This window comes from Exophiala bonariae (assembly GCF_035927105.1).
Source record: "Exophiala bonariae strain CCFEE 5792 chromosome Unknown scaffold_20, whole genome shotgun sequence".
Lineage (NCBI taxonomy): Eukaryota > Fungi > Ascomycota > Eurotiomycetes > Chaetothyriales > Herpotrichiellaceae > Exophiala > Exophiala bonariae.
Genome location: NW_027042495.1, coordinates 684217 through 700541, shown reverse-complemented (window position 1 = coordinate 700541; position 16325 = coordinate 684217). Strand labels below are relative to the sequence as shown.

Sequence of the window (16325 nt, the reverse complement as noted above, 5' to 3'; positions counted from 1 at the left end):
GGTGTGTGCAGGTCTGGTTGCCTGGTCGTAAGGACTCTTCATGAAAGGTCACGTTTTCCCTTTCTCCTCATGCCACATGCGATATCATAACATGGTGCATTTCATGTCGTAATTTTGAAGATTGCAGACTTGGTGGACTGATATGAATAGTGGGCAACCGACCCCGTGCAATATCTGGCAGAACCCTTGGTTTTTCCAACCATGTACCCTGCTCAACGGTCTAAAACCCATCGTCAATCATTATTTGCCTTTCATAAAAACGCCATAACGCTATGGGGTCTTTTGCTTTCATCAACCCATTACCTCTCCAGTACTCCGATTTCCATGCAAAGCCTCTCTCTTCTTTCATTCAATCTTCAGGGAGCAAGATGTCTTTGCTGCAGGGGCAAATCACGTCACCAAATCGTGTGCACAATTTGCTGCAGATGCAAGCACCCCAGCAGACACACATGTTTGCTTCAACATATTCCTCGACACTCATGTGACCCTGATAGTAGCGATATTCGCCGACAGTGACACCTTCGAGACGCGCACCGGCACACTCAAGATGGGCCTCGCGACGCAGGTGCTCCTCTGATGGAGTGCGAGTCAGGACTTTTGCGGCACGGCTTGACATGGTGGTTGCGTGCTCCCATGCTATGGTACGTGTGGGCATGCGGTCCATCATCTCCTGAGTGTAATCAAGAGTGTCGGCGTTTGGGTCAGGGATGAAGTTGGTGTGTGTGTAGATGTTGTTGGGATGGAACGGATCGCCGAAGGGGAAAGTTGAAACTTTGTCGCTACGGATGTTTCGTTCCTGTTTGCGTTTGAGATAGGGGACTTCGAAGCTGGGAAATTGGCCAGGATAACTGGTCAGAGTCACTGAGGTGCGCTTCGGGCTGGGAATTCCAAACGCAGCAGATTTGGCTGATTTCGAGTTCTCGTCAAAATCAGAGTAGTCGGAGTCATCACTGTGAACGGAAACAGCCCGGAAGCCGTTTGCATATGGGATCTCTTGGTCAGCGGTGTGCTCTGTGACTCGAAGTCTCTTGCTTGGAAGAACGTCCAAGAGATCATCTGTTTGTTTTGTTAGCGAGTTGAAGGGAGCAGACTGCTAGAGTTATGGAAGGCAAATGGCACTTACCTTCGTCATCCTCGATCCAATATTGGGTTGCTGCAACAGGTGAAGACTCTGGAGCGGCCCGCTTATTCAGAGCAGTCCGCTTGTTGCCTTGAAGGGCAGATATCAGCAGATAATTGAGGCGAACGGCAGAGAGTTGTACATACCCTTGATCAACGTGTCTGTAAAAGCGAGCTGGTCGGCGGGTGGAGTCAAGATCATACGAGACAGACGATCAGCCGAGTCGTCGTCTACCATTTGTATGACATTCTTCATTGCTCTGCGAGACTTGGGCTTGAGAATGGGCTTAGGCTTGGCCATGGCCTTGGGAGAGATGAGAACCTCGACTTGCTTTCGGGGATTGGTGATCTTGGTCTTGCTGGGCTGCCACATGTCGGGAAATTCATCCATTCCCTCCCGGTAATTGGCATAGCCAGAAGCCTCATCAATGATAGGAGCGTAGTACAAGCCTGGGGCCTCCTCAGCTTTGGTACCAGCGTAGAATTTTTCAGTCAACGTTTCTCTCTCTGCCGCTTCAGGTTGGTTCACAGTCAAATGACCTTCCAGGTGGATGCCATTTGCAGTAAAGTGGTTGTCCAAAATAGCTTAAAACATTATTGTTAGCGATGAAGCAAGAAAGAAAGAAAAGTAGATATTCAACTTACCGTCGGTTTCGAGATCAACTCCAGTCATGGCAAGGGCAAATTCAGCCGCTGAGGAATTGTCCAACTCCATGGAAGAGCGAACATCGTAGAGAGCAACTTGACCTTGGGGAGTAGCTTGATGGATTGTCAGAATTGCACACTCTCTCTGAGGTTCTGGGATAAGGGCTCACTTACCGATTTGAAAGCTGTTTGCGGTGCCATTTGCAGAAGTGACACTTCTGTATGAGCGAGGGCTTGAGGGAAGCGCAGGCAAAGGTTTGTTGAGGTAGTCTCTGAGACTTCTGGCATCGCCTCCAAGCTTGACAGAAAAGCCGGGGCTTTGAAACTTTTGTCCTGGTCTTCTCAGCGCAGGAAACGGGTGGAAAACTTGATGCACTTACCGGTTGCAGAGGTTTGATGGTACCAGTCTAAATCACTCTGTCCAAAGGACGAGCGCGGACTGACGATTCTCACTCCAGCACCATCACAGAGGCCGATGCTTGTGCGAGTGGAATTGGCATACCAGAGGCGGGTGCCACTTCCACTACGGTGATGGGAAGCCATTTTGCTTCGGACTGAAGGGGAAGAAGGCGTGGTTTTTGAGATTTGATATGAGAAGACAGGAGGAATGGGACAAAATGATACGGAGAGTCAGGGACAAGGAGGTAGGATGATGCCTGGGGAATCTCTGACGAAGCAATGCAGAGAGGAATGCTGGCGACGGTAAAAACAGTGGGAGATTTGTGATATAGAATTGAAGACGGGGAACTCTGTGGGGGAAAAGATTTCATTTCACGATGGCAATTGAGGTCATCCATGTTTGCCAGACTCAAAGTGAGAGAGAGAGGCTGGGAGGTCTATTGAGAGTAGTGAAGTAACTGATAGTGAATAGAAGTTGCAGCAAAAACCCAGCCGTGGGATTGGTAGTTGCAGTGAAGACTCGTGAAGACAATTTTCAAAAGGAGAGGTGAGAAGTGAAGATTCCCAGCCGCCACGCTGCTTGTTCAAGCCAGAGGCCAAGTGAGCTGCTGTGAAATGCAGTGCAATGTGCATTGATATTGGCGTCTGGAGGGTGCCAGTGACGTTGCCATCGGCAGTGCTTGATGATCTCAACGCCGACTAGTAGGGTAAGACCTCCCTCCTCCACGCCATATTATGTGGCACTTACATGTTGATTGAGCGTGAGATCAGGGACACTGTCCATCATTCCTGCAATGTTCGTGCCATAATGAGAGCCTTCGACTACCTGAGCTCATCTGGATCAAAATTAGGTCTCACACTCCTGATGAGTAGTGAACTCCAGTCGAGTGAAATGATATACGCGGGAATGAGGGAACCACAACCTGGCGGATTTTAGATCAACAAAAAGATTCGATACATTTGATGGTAGAGACCAGGAGTCCAAACAAAGTTGTGGGGTCGAATGATTCCGGCAACCAAGAGATCCGAATCTCGAATCCAAGGGAATTTTCATGTCGATGAAGTTGGGATTCAGTTGTTCGACATTATCTGTTTCAACAGTCTAGTTCGCCATGTGTTGATCAAGCCGATCACGGTTAGTGACTCGGCAAACCTTCTTCTTGAAGGCCACTACCACCGAATAACGCCTGTTGGTCAGGAGGGCGCCCAGCGCAATAATGGGGGCAAAAGACAGGGGCACCTACTAGGCACGGGTTGAGGGAATGTTGCGAGCTTCTTAGGCTATGCAGTGCCGCTCTGAGGGGACAGGACCCGACTCGCTGGCTGCTGCACCTCGTACCCGCCTTTTGTTACAGTCGATCGCGTTTAGGTATCAATAGCCCTTGGAGGCCAGGTTGTTTGCCCGGAACAGCCCCTTCTCAGGCTCACTGCGATACTTGTCCTCTCGATTCTGGAGTCCCCTCCGTCCTCGGTACTCCGTGCTGATTGCCAATCCTGTCAAAGACGCCTGTTGCGAATTACTCCGTATGGGTCCAACTCTGGCTCTCGATCCCAAGACCTCAGTTGCCAACTGCCAAAAACTTTAGACGCCCTTTTTAATCAGTCACCCTGTCTATCATCACCTCTACCGAGCAGTCGTCTTCTGGACCACGTCCCTTTCTTAATCGACTCCTTCCATTCCTTATTTCTATACTCTCTTTTACACGATACACTTGTTTCTGCCTCCCGTCTGCCATCTCACGCACGCCTCCTCTCGCCCTTGGAGCATACTCCCGTCCTTATCACCACATTTGTCTTCAATCCATCACGCCTGGGAGTCTCGGAACAAGTGGAAATGTTGGTTGAGAGATAGCGAGATAACAACTTCTCTCTTCGGTGGCTTTCCTCTATAATGGCGCGGTCAAGATCCAGACACAACCAGGCATCAGCATCATGGCTGACGCGGTTGTTACCCTGGGCTCTGACCGCTGTACTTGCCCTATCCGTTCCAGCCGCCGCAGAGAAGACTGCGGCCGACTACTATGTGACATCGTTACCCGGCCAGCCTGATGGGCCGTTGTTGAAGATGCACGCCGGGTATGTGATGCGTGCTCCATAGCCCCTTCCAACTGGACTGACCCTGCGACCAGGCATATTGAGATTACCCCAGAACACAACGGTCACCTCTTCTTCTGGCACTATCAGAACCGCCATATTGCCGACCGATCGAGAACTGTAATCTGGTTGAATGGCGGCCCAGGATGCAGCTCAATGGACGGAGCTCTGATGGAACTCGGCCCATACCGAGTAAGAGATGGTGGAAAGTTGGCATATAATGAAGGCTCCTGGGATGAGTTTGCCAACCTGTTATTCGTCGACAACCCAGTTGGCACAGGCTTCAGTTATGTCAACGGTGACAGTTACTTGCGCGAACTGCAAGAGATGGCAGATCAATTCACGATATTCCTCGAGAAATGGTTCGCCCTATTCCCTCAGTATGAGAACGATGACATCTATTTCGCAGGCGAATCATACGCCGGGCAACACATCCCATATATCGCCAAAACCCTGCTGGATCGCAATACAAAAGCACAGGCTGAAGGAAAGCGGACGTGGAACGTCAAGGGTCTATTGATCGGCAATGGATGGATTTCCCCATCCGAGCAATACCAGTCCTATCTGCCATTTGCGTACGAAGAGGGTCTGCTCCAAGGCGGCAGCCCTGAAGCTCAAAGAGTCGAGGCCGCGCAGGCCAAATGTCTTGCCGAATTGGCCAAGCCCGGAGTTGCCGATAAAGTCGATGTCAACGTGTGTGAAAGCGTCTTGTCCCACATCCTTGATGCGACCAAAGCCGACGGTAAATGTTATAACATGTATGATGTACGATTGAAGGACAACTGGCCATCTTGCGGAATGGCTTGGCCTCCTGATCTGGATACAGTCACTCCATATCTCCGACAAGAAGATGTGATCAATGCTCTTCATATCAATAAAGACAAACGAACAGGATGGACTGAATGCTCCGGCGCTGTTTCTTCCTCCTTCAGAGCTAGTCACTCAACACCAAGTATCCACTTCCTTCCCGAAATCATCGAGGCTGGGGTACCTATTCTTCTCTTCAGTGGTGCAAAGGATCTGATCTGTAATCATAAAGGAACCGAGGACATGATCGGTAATATGAAATGGTTGGGCGGCACAGGCTTTGAGATCTCACCAGGAGTCTGGGCCCCGAAGCAAGACTGGGAATTTGAAGGAGAATCGGCCGGTTTCTACCAAGAAGCAAGAAACCTCACCTATGTTTTGTTTTACAATGCAAGTCACATGGTGCCTTTTGATTGGCCACGACGGAGCCGGGACATGCTCGATCGATTTATGGGTGTCGACATTGCCAGTATTGGTGGTCAACCCGCTGATAGTCGCCTTGATGGAGAGAAAGCAGGCAGCGAGACCAGTGTTGGAGGCCATCCGAACAGTACTGCCGCGGTCGAAGAACAGACCCAAAAGCTGAAGGATGCAGAGTACAAAGCCTACTACCATAGTGGCGAGGCTGCTTTGGTAGTGGTTCTCATCGGAGCGGGACTATTCGGCTGGTGGGTATGGCGAGGCAGGAGAAAGTCACGTGGGCTCGGATATATCAGCGTACCTCTGGTCAATGGGAACTCGGCCAAAGGCCGGGACGTGGAAGCTGGAGACTTTGATGAGAGTGAACTGGACAATCTGAGTTCAAACCGGCGACATCATGATATGGAGTCCAATCGGTACGATCTGGCCAGTGACAGTGAGGAAGACGATGGGGACACCAGAGGCAAAGGAAAGCAATGAGATTGGTACCAGAAAAGGACGATTCGAGGACGTCCAGGATAATCACGATAGAATGCTTTGGCAAGCAATGGCCCATCAGGTGTTGAAAAAGGAGGGGTCTTTGTTTGAACTGAACAAGGAGTATTTTGGGAGGGTCCCAGGGCTGTGGCATGGTCACATGCGAGCGAGCGATGTGTTGCTTGCGCCTCCAGCATTTTGAAGCAGGCCCTCGAGTTTGTAGGGCATGCGTGGCATGGCAATAAGCTCGACTACTCGGTGCGCATCACCGGTTCCAACGGCTAAATGTACCCGCTTTGATCTCCATCTCAGGATGATGCAGCCCGATCTGGGATCATGTAGCCACAGCGTTCTCCGTCACTACCCATTGCCACACTTGGTGGAGGCTTTGGCAACCGAAAAAGATTACATATCACAGTAGTTAATCGCCTAGAGCTGCGAAAGCTGCAAATATAAGAAGAGTTGACAGCTGCCTCGGGCTACTCCCCAGCTTTGATAGCGGGTCACTCGCCTGTTAGTTTATCATCAACCCGAATAGGAGATCGCATTGCCAATAGTGCCCGATGGTGGACCAGGGATCCGAGAAAGTGGTGGAGGGTGAACAGTGAACACGACAATCATCCGTGTTCCGTAATCATGCCTGCAAGAAAACCCACCCCTCCTGTCAAAAGCCCGTCAAACACGCATCTCTGAGGTCCAGTCCGCCCTCAGTCCACCCCTTGACATGTGGGTGGGAGTAGAATTCTGGCGAGTTGTTACACGATTGGCAAACATGATGCTGGATACATCCGATGTTACTGTTACTCAACATTAAACCTGAAGTGAAAGGAGACCATGAGTTCAACGGTGCTCCATAGCCTTATGACCTTCGACGGCGATGGCAGTGACTTTGCAGCCAACTGTTCCTTGTTGTCAAAGGAATCTCGGTATATACCCAGACTTCATTGAGTGCCAATTGGTCCCTTGATATCCGTGCGGACCACCTTCAACGGTCTGGCGGATAGGGAGATCACTGGAGATGATGGGGATGGCCAGCCTCCTAGTTGGTTGGGGCTCTCGAGTTCCGGACTTTTTGGTCCCTCACCGTCATCCTCTCTCCCTTCCGGCATGGCGTTCCTATCCCACCTGTTGTGTCAAGTCCGTACCACGTCAAATGCCAACCACTCCACCTTTCAACTCGCTGTTCACCAGAACAAGATGTCCTCATCCTTGTCTTCTCCATTTTGATGTGTGCCAGTCTCAGACCAGACACATTTGGCGCGCTTTCCTCCAAACAGCCAGAAATCTTTCGACCTTTACGCCACATCTGTCACTCATCTGCTTTTTCAACCGTTCACATCTGACTTTGGGCTGCATCCCATTCCTGCACGATCCTGGCTCTTGTCGTTATCCAAGAATGTCGACTATCTTGGGACCCCAGATCTGGGTCCGTTGTAGCCTGTAGGTCTCGCGCACGTCCGCCTCAGGAAATCCCCAACATGACCCTGGTTCACTTCAGTTCAGTTCCGTCCAGTCCCTCCTGCCTTTTGTGAAATGCTTCAAGGCGCTCTTTCCTCGCCATCTCGCGTTTGTATTTCCAACTTCCTGTTACCAACTTGCTTTCTTTGTTCTTGTTATTCTCGTCTGTCTCATATACCCTCGGCCATTCATGAAGCTGACTCGGGTTTCAACATTTGCTACCAAACAAGCCATCATCCTCGTATCTCTTCTACCCTTCCATTCTACCAGAGATCGCAGAATATAGGTTGATACAAGGCTATACCTGTTTGAACCTTCAGCACCATTTGTTCTGTCGCCTGATTCCCATTCAATCCCCTGGGAGACCCTACAAACATCGGTCTACAACTCCATGAGCTCCGCGGTCCTCATAAATCGTAATGTGGATCCTTTCGACATGGCACAGGTCGCTTCCGAAGTATCCTATGCTGGATGGCATATCGTTCTTTCATTCTTTACCTCCTTGGTAGGATGTGTAACCACCTTGGAGCTCCTTCAACGCCGGACCTCGACTAAAGGATTATACAACTGGGCTATGCTTTTTGCCGCAGCCATCACTATGGGCGGCTTTGGAATTTGGGCCATGCATTTCGTGGGTAATAGAGCTATTGTACTGGAGCATGGCGACCCAGAACGTCAAATTTTGTACAATCCCGGCTTTACTGCTCTATCGTTTTTCGTCCCGATACTGGTATTGGTATTCGCCTTCTATACCCTCGGAGTGACCAATCGAGCTCGTCAGTTGCATATTGCAATCGCTGCATGCTTGACTGGCGCCGCTGTATGTGGCATGCACTATCTTGGGCAATTGGGTGTGGAGAATTATCACTGTTCCTACCATGTTCAAAACGTCATCGGAGCAGCTATTATCTCAGTTATTGCCAGTTATGTTGCTCTCAGCGTATTCTTCCGACTGAGGCAAGCGTGGACCGACAGCTGGTGGAAAAGAGCCCTATGTGGTGCTGTACTAGCCGTTGCTGTGTCGGGAATGCATTGGACTGCCGCTGCGGGAACCATCTATCACTGGAAAGGAGATGTTAAAGTTCATGGTAACTCCAAATTGAAGACATCGATCATTGCATCATCTCTGGTAAGTTTGTCAACTTCTGCCATAAGTGTGCTAGATCCAGTTGGGCTCTGCTAACTCTTACCACAGTCAATCGGATGTTGTCTAATGCTTCTTGTTGTGGCCATCATCAGAGGCCATAATCGGAGGTCTGCAAGAATCAAAGCTCAACGTCTAGTGTTGGCGTGTGCTTATTTTGATGAAAGTGGCAATCTCATGGTCACTCAGGAAGGCGTCCTTCTCAGCGAGAAGATAACCAACCATTATGTGGAAAAGGCAAGTTTGTCGATACCATTTAGAGATTTGTCACTTACGCGTGAACGCAGACCTTTGGAGAAGATGAGCTCAGCAGAACACAGCCAACATATCTATGGGTCTTTCGGGCATCTCGAAACTGGTCAGTGTTGAAAGACCTAATTGCAGGGATGAAAGATTACTTGGAAAACGACGCAACAGCACGGAAATATCGACCAGGACATCCATCCCCGGCCCTGCAAGATGATTCCTGCGAAACTCCGATCAACTTCGCACCCATCTTCAAGCAGCTGTTTTGTGTGGCCGCTCAACAGCTCGCAGTTTCCGTCCACGAGCCCCTTGAACGACTTGGCACCTTATTCGAAGAACCACTCGACACAGGAGCCATCTCGATTAACGTTCCCGCCAAAGCTCTTGACCTCAGTCCGACGAGATCATTTAGCACTAATGATGTTGAGGGAGGCTTCCAGACCATCACGAGAGGCAAATATTTCTTTATCAACCGCCGCTTGAACCGAACTGAGGTCGCTCGATTTGCAGCTCTGGGCTATCGGTTTGCCAGTGTTGATCAGATAGCGGACCCCCTTGCTAAGAGCATGCAGGTCAATCGGGACAATATGATCGCTCATATCGAGCGGATGAGGATCAGTACTTCATCCGAAAATCTCATGCCGCCAGGGCTACACCTGGCATGTTTCATGCTTCGCCCCAGCATGTACAAGAGCTTTGATGTACTGGTTCCAGAGTTACGCCAAAGTCAATTACCCTACACTACAGTGCATTCATCAGCATTTTCCCAAGGACAAATGTCTCAACTACGAGCGTTCGACGACTTGAGCATGCGAGAAGTCATGAAACTGCTTGCCAATCCTTCCACAGGCATAGAACTTCGGGAAGAATGTCGATGGCAGCTTTATAATGCGTTTGTAAAGTTACTGGAATTGATGGGCGATACTGATACAATGATGCAAGCCAAGTTCTCGACAAAGGAATTCCATATTCCGTGTCAAAGCAATTCTGACCCTGGCCCAGCCACCTGTACCTTACTGACAGTGCGGAGCATAAGAAACATACATGCCACCTCGGCGAGAAAAGACCTCACCTACATCCCTTTGACATTTTTCAGTGCACAGCAGCAGATACAGGAGTTGGACGCTCCTGATGAGATCTTCGCCCAAAGTGTACATCGCGAGTTTGGTCATTTGCTCCATGAAGAACCAGAAAAGCAAGTCATTACGAATAATAACCGGGTGTCTCGCAAGGCGAGTGTTCCAGGAATTGGAGCCAAATCCAGCGAGTCAACTAGGTCACCAATATTCAAGAATCCATTGGGAAACTTCAAGAAAAGCCGACGAAGTGATGAGACAACAATTGTACATCATGAAAGGGGGACTGAAGATGAATCAGATGTTGAGATGAATGGAGTCCGTTCCATGGATAGCAGCACAATCTCACCATTCGAGATACATACGCAGAGGACACAATCAGAGACGACGGATCTTGCCGCACTCGAAAATGAACGAGGCGGATGGGTGACGGAACTTTTGGATCTTTTGCGCTTTGGAGTAGATGGGTGGGGTGCAGCACGTCGCGGAGGTTGGAAATGGGATATCAACGTGGAAAGCTCTTTCGAGGTTAGGACTAAGGAACAAAGGCTTGATTCATGCAGTCATGAGTGAAGGAAAGCCACGGATCACAGAACATGAAAAGCTAGCGCAGGTGTTTGGGAGATTGTTGTATATTTAGGGTATGGTTGTTGATAGCCCTCTCCTAGTAAATGGCTCTTTGGATATGACCATAGTGAGATCGAAAACTTCAATATCCATCGTTTAGGTGTTCTGTGCGTCATCCGCATCAGGATCTCCATCAAACACATACTCAATCCGCAATGCTACGTACGTTTGTTCTGTCATCTTCGGACCTTGAAGAGCACGTTTTACCTGGTCTGACGGACACCTGGCGGCCGGGTCAGGCACAAGGCCCTGTTGGCTAGGCAAGGCTGCCACAAGTCAACGAGGCTGAATGCTTAGTCATGCAGGGGATCTGCCCACCACCAACACCTGATGTCATTTTTCCAACAGGGAAGACAACTTTACTCCTGCCGACTTATTCTGTGTACAGACTGCGAACACCGATTATCTACCTAGGAAGCATCGGCAGTCTCAAATCTTAGGCCCTCCTCATCCATCAACCACGCGAACGTCGCATGTTACGTCAAGCAAACCCTACCCAACCTTTGTGCCTTGACTATCCATCCATCCATCCCACCCCACTCCACCCGCCCTTCCTGTGATGCGAGTCACGCACGAGCGATTAATTGGACGCACTTCGAATTGTTAGAAAAGCAAAAGAAGTCGAAGACAACCGCAACCACCACGGGCTCTATAGGCCTCCTCCCACCTCCCTACAAGCATGCCGTTCGCCCAACTCGTGATCGGACCCCCGGGCGCGGGAAAATCGACATACTGCAACGGGATGCAGCAGTTCATGGGGGCGATCGGACGCAAGTGCTCGATCGTGAATCTCGACCCGGCCAACGAACACACGTCGTACAGGTCCGCTGTCGACGTGCGGGATCTCGTGACGCTCGAGGCTATCATGGCCGACGACGACACCCGGCTCGGCCCCAACGGCGGCGTGCTCTACGCGCTCGAAGAGCTGGACGAGAATGTCGAGTGGTTGGAGGAGCGCCTGAAGACGTTGGGGGACGACTATGTCCTCTTTGACTGTCCCGGGCAGGTCGAGCTGTTTACGCATCATGCTAGTTTGCGGAGGGTGGTGGGCAGGTTGGAGAAGTGCGGGTATCGTGTGTGCATTATTTCTCTCCGTTCCGAATTCTATCTGGTTTGCATAGGGTTCGGGTTTGGCTAATTTGTGTCCTGTGTGCAGCTTGTGGTCGTCAACCTGATTGACTCATACGCCTTGACGCTTCCGTCGTTATACATCTCTACCCTCCTGCTCAGCCTACGTAGTATGCTGCAGATGGACCTGACGCACATCAACGTGCTGACCAAGATTGACAATCTGCATAAATATCCACCTCTGCCGTTCAATCTAGCCTTCTACACCGAGGTCCAAGACCTCGAATACCTCCTGCCCAGCCTCGAGCAAGAAAATTCCTTGTTTGGACAGGGAAAGTTCCAAGCTCTCAATGAGGCGATTGTGAATCTGGTTGAGGAGTTTGGACTGGTCGGATTTGAGACGCTGGCCGTCGAGGATAAGAAGAGTATGATGTCCCTGTTAAGGACGATCGATCGGGCAGGGGGCTATGCGTTTGGGAGTGCAGAGGGCGCAGGCGACACTGTGTGGCAGGTGGCGGTGCGAGAAGGACTAGGGACGCTGGATGTTAGAGATGTGCAGGAACGGTGGATTGACAATAAAGATGAATGGGATGAGAAAGAGGCAAGAGAATGGGAGGAAGAACAGAAGAGACGGGAAGAGGAATTCAACGCCAATGCTGCCACACAGGGGTTCGACCCAGATATGGATCTCGAGGGATTCGATCCTGGGAACATACCATTCGATAGTGGCGTGAAGGTTGTGCGCACTCAAAAGAAGGATGCGAAACCTTCTTGACCAAGATGGCTGCAAGGAATTCTCGCGGCGGGTTGTCGATCTTGATGCTGGTAGAGCTTCGTCCGGGAGGGATTGCACGAACTGCTTCGCACGGTTCAGTCGTCAGTGTCAGTCATTTCAGCCGCTTCCTCCTCTTCTCCATCGTCAAAATCCTCGATGCCTCCCTCGCCCACATTGCGGTCCAGCAGACGATTCATCACCTTCACTTTTCCTCTTTCCAAGGTTCCTGCTTCACTTGTTCCCACCAAGCTATCAAGAAGCGCATTTTCTTCGCCGGTTCCTTCCAACTTGGCTCGGACCACGTCCCTCCTCGCGCGTTTTAACAATTCTTCCTCACTCTTGCGGATTGTGCCACTGACGCGAACGACCTGGACGACGCATTTGATCCGTGGATCACCATAGCGTTCGCCGGGTAGACTATCCATGAACGTCAGACTCGCCCATACCAGACGGAAATGTGCTCGTGGACAGCGGAGAATGCAGGTTGAGGTTGCGGGCGAGAAGTAAACGATTTTCAGACTGGATTGCGTCACGCCTAAGCCATGATCGCCGAAAATGTTGCTGATGTTGTTCCGGAGGGTTGAGAGGACATTTCGCGAGGTTACATGGTTTGGGCTTGGACGGTGGATGGAGATGTAGGATAGTGGTTGTGTTGCTGTGGGATCGGAGGGGTAGAGAATATTGAAGAGGAGATATCTCTGCTTTATTCTAACCATCTCAATTGATCCATCGACAAGAAAGTCATAAGTCACCTACCTTGGTAGATTGATCAATTACCATCTTTGATGAATCTTGTAGTGACTCTGAAAGTCGGTTTTGAGCAAGGGTGGAGCATTTCGACTGAATTGAATGTTTGTAAACTCCGCCGTAGTTATGATGCAAGGCTCCCGAAGATGACAGCAGAACAAGGCTACGAGTCTACGACAGTCTTGACGTTGACGCGTTGCGGTGTCAGAATGTTTGAACTCGGCATGATGTAATCCATCAGCTTCACCGGGGAAGTCGGCTGTCCAAAAGTTGAAACAGTGTGATCGATAGGAGTGGACATTCAGGAGTTGACGAAAAAGCCACCGTACAGGGGATGCTCCTCTTTTCGATGTCCTGAAACCACAGACATGGTGGGTGACCTGTATATAGAAGCAGTCACGGCTAGATATGCCTGTTGAAAGAGGCACAGCACAGAGAAGCATTCTGAGACTCCCGACTAACCCGGATTGTAGACAGTGCTGCCCGGTTTTCTCAAACAACCGCGTCGAGGTACGCGAGGTCGATCACGAACTAGTTGGGATGAGGTATTCATCACCTGCAATGCTTGACCTTGACTGGCAAGAGCTCGCTCTCACTGAGCCCTGGGGGTTATTACTGCTATCCTGGGACTTGTTTGTACATATGAATCCTGAATGAAATGAGATTCACGTAATATTCTCATGATGGATGCTCTCTCCGCCACCCAAACTGTACGGTGTCCCATTGAGAGGTTCAGACAACGACAAAACCATGACAGGAATCTGGGGTCAGGGTCGGGTCTGTCTCGGTCTGAGCCCCAAGCATATTTCGTCGCGCGTTCAGCCATTTTCTGGAATGCGGATGTGAGAGTCCATAGCTCAAGAAGAAGAGTGGTCAGATGGTTTGAAGAAGCGCCTGATACGACATGTCCCAAAGGATGATGGTCTGGTGTTTCATGTTGGGGCATTTGCATGGAAGAAGGGGGTGGTGATGGCGGCTACGAAAACGAATAGGCGGTGGTGACTGGATGAGAGAAGTCTTGGTGGATAGCCAGGCACTTACGACTAGGCTCATCATTGGGCCTTTTTGACCGTGGCCCTGGGAGCATGGGGAAAAGGTTTGGTGGCGCCCATGATGGTCGGAGAAATAGGCAGGGGTACCACCATCTTTCTAGGCGGTTTTAGGTAAAGTCCCAGGGCCAGAGAACCCAAAGACAAGGATAAACGGAGCTTCTCTCACGCCGTCGCTTCAAGCGAAAGCAAAGATCGCAAGGCGGCAGTTCAATTGACCTTCGGTGGCCTTTGGTGTGGGCGGGAAATCCACTCTTGCTGTCCATCTCATGCGCTATCTCAACCTAAACTTCTGCTTTCACTCTGCAAATCTCTGTGCTTTGGTCCTCCCTGCAGGGCATTTGCTCCCTTCTTTTTCTTTCCCCCAACGATCTCCATTCGTCGAATCACGCTCTCTTCCGATCGAAAATCTTCAACTGGAAGTTGAGGAGGCCGCCGTTCCCGCCAACTACTAACGCAATCATTTATTCCACACCACGCCTCCCTTCCTTTCGTCTATCACAATCACATTCCTTATTGTTGCAGTGTTCGACGGTCGATTCGTCGTACTTTAGCACCCACCGCGCATCTCGCATCTCGCATCTCGGTTCCTTTCCTTGTCCCGTGTGCCTACAAGTCATTTACGCTGCCTGGTCATCCTTCTTTCACGTCCAAGCTCGTTCTGACTACTACTACTACTCCACCACCTTCAATTTACCACTGGGACTGGACTGTGTCCTCCCTCAAACATTCTCTAAACAATTCCTTCAATTCAATTGCACCGCATCGGACCAACCTACATCCATCCCCACTACATCTGCTGCCGGACGGAACAAAGACCACACAGATAGACGCACAAGCCAAGTTGTCACATCTGAATTCGGATTTACAAGGCCGGGCCCGAGTCGAGCTTGAGAATAAACAATCACATTCGAGCATCTCACCCGTCTCGCAAGACCGAATACTCTCTTCATCAACCCGACAGCCTCAAACAATCATGTCTTCATCCACCATGGCTCTTGCTCGAGCTTTCACAAAGCGCAGCAAACGAGGTTCTGATGCAGCAGCCATGCAACGTGGTACGAGTGTCAGATATCCTCCCGGAACAATCAACCGCAGTCTCATTTCTCTCCCAACAGAACTGCTCTCCACAACCAACGTTCAAGCCTTGACTGCTCCAGACATTCGAAGCGTCTCCGGATCCACCTCCGGTTCACTATCATCTACACTTGAGTCCGACTTTTCGACCATTGACCGAAGTTTCCTCAACAACGCTGGTAGTGATACCTCATCAGTTGACAGCAGTGGTCCAGCAACCCCTGTGACACCTGCAAATGACGGGGCCAGGTCATTTTTCGAATCCAAGCAGCCGCCCGTTTTACCAGCTCTTGCCTCGCTAGCAGATCTCGAAACACCAATGGTACCCCAGCGTTCTCCTTCTCACTCCAAGAAAGCCCATGTCGAGTTGTCACGAAAGCGATCCATCCAACGCATGTCTCCACCTCCGACGACTTTAACCAAGCCTGCCACTCGCAACAGTGCCGATATCTTTAACAAGGCCGCAGATCCAGACCATCCTTTTGGCCGGGAACTCGCACAAGTCAATGAGATTGCAGAAGAGTTTGGTGCTACCTCTCGATTACTGGATGAAGAAGAGCAGGATATCATGAGCAAGGGACTGTGCAAGTTCGGCGTCGAAGACTACTTGGACGAAATTGCCGGTCTCTATGGAGGCATTTTCGAGGATCAATTGACATCACTGGCAAAGCCGTGGATCTGAGAAAGATCAACCCTTGAGAGATTTGATTCCGAATCATTTCTTTTATGCAGATTCACGACTTTATGACTGGGAGATACGGAACACAGCTACTTGTGGGGGCGTTTTAATGGTGGGCACCCGAGATCCAAACACGGGCTTTTTCCCTTGTCCTGTCAACATGACGAGGTCAAGCTTTTTTACAATAACAACAACAACACTTTTCATCTGGTGGAGTGAGACATTCCTTTTTATTTTCTCGGCCGATCATTCGAACAGTCCTTTGTATGCCAATCTCGACCACAACATGGAAGATGGACGAACATACAACATATGCATTGTGAGGCACAAGATCTTACCGTTTTGTTGTCGACACAGAGTGAAATGTGAATGAATTGAGCTGATATAACTGTATGGATAAAGAACGCAATGGTGGTGG

General features: G+C 50.2%; 6 protein-coding genes across 6 annotated transcripts; 4 read left to right on the top strand and 2 right to left on the bottom strand.

The window, feature by feature from the left end:
* Positions 1 to 349: 349 nt before the first annotated feature.
* LTR84_005544 (uncharacterized protein) lies at positions 350 to 2307 on the bottom strand (the record flags this gene model as incomplete). The annotated part of the gene is made up of 6 exons (XM_064849112.1): positions 350 to 1056; positions 1124 to 1210; positions 1267 to 1704; positions 1765 to 1878; positions 1939 to 2097; positions 2145 to 2307. The coding sequence occupies 6 exons, from the start codon at positions 2305 to 2307 to the stop codon at positions 350 to 352; spliced, it is 1668 nt and encodes a 555-aa protein (XP_064704326.1).
* Positions 2308 to 4054: 1747 nt separating this feature from the next.
* Positions 4055 to 5964, top strand: KEX1 (Cell death protease; the record flags this gene model as incomplete). Its single annotated transcript, XM_064849111.1, has 2 exons — positions 4055 to 4239; positions 4293 to 5964. The coding sequence occupies 2 exons, from the start codon at positions 4055 to 4057 to the stop codon at positions 5962 to 5964; spliced, it is 1857 nt and encodes a 618-aa protein (XP_064704325.1).
* Positions 5965 to 7855: 1891 nt separating this feature from the next.
* LTR84_005542 (uncharacterized protein) lies at positions 7856 to 10458 on the top strand (the record flags this gene model as incomplete). The annotated part of the gene is made up of 3 exons (XM_064849110.1): positions 7856 to 8548; positions 8615 to 8800; positions 8851 to 10458. 3 exons carry the CDS (start codon positions 7856 to 7858, stop codon positions 10456 to 10458), a joined length of 2487 nt encoding a protein of 828 aa, XP_064704324.1.
* Positions 10459 to 11191: 733 nt separating this feature from the next.
* Positions 11192 to 12355, top strand: LTR84_005541 (uncharacterized protein; the record flags this gene model as incomplete). Its single annotated transcript, XM_064849109.1, has 2 exons — positions 11192 to 11557; positions 11669 to 12355. The coding sequence occupies 2 exons, from the start codon at positions 11192 to 11194 to the stop codon at positions 12353 to 12355; spliced, it is 1053 nt and encodes a 350-aa protein (XP_064704323.1).
* A 95-nt stretch (positions 12356 to 12450) lies between these two features.
* On the bottom strand, positions 12451 to 13071 carry LTR84_005540 (uncharacterized protein; the record flags this gene model as incomplete). Its single annotated transcript, XM_064849108.1, has 1 exon — positions 12451 to 13071. The coding sequence occupies one exon, from the start codon at positions 13069 to 13071 to the stop codon at positions 12451 to 12453; it is 621 nt and encodes a 206-aa protein (XP_064704322.1).
* Positions 13072 to 15142: 2071 nt separating this feature from the next.
* LTR84_005539 (uncharacterized protein) lies at positions 15143 to 15910 on the top strand (the record flags this gene model as incomplete). The annotated part of the gene is made up of 1 exon (XM_064849107.1): positions 15143 to 15910. The coding sequence occupies one exon, from the start codon at positions 15143 to 15145 to the stop codon at positions 15908 to 15910; it is 768 nt and encodes a 255-aa protein (XP_064704321.1).
* Between the last annotated feature and the right edge of the window lie 415 nt (positions 15911 to 16325).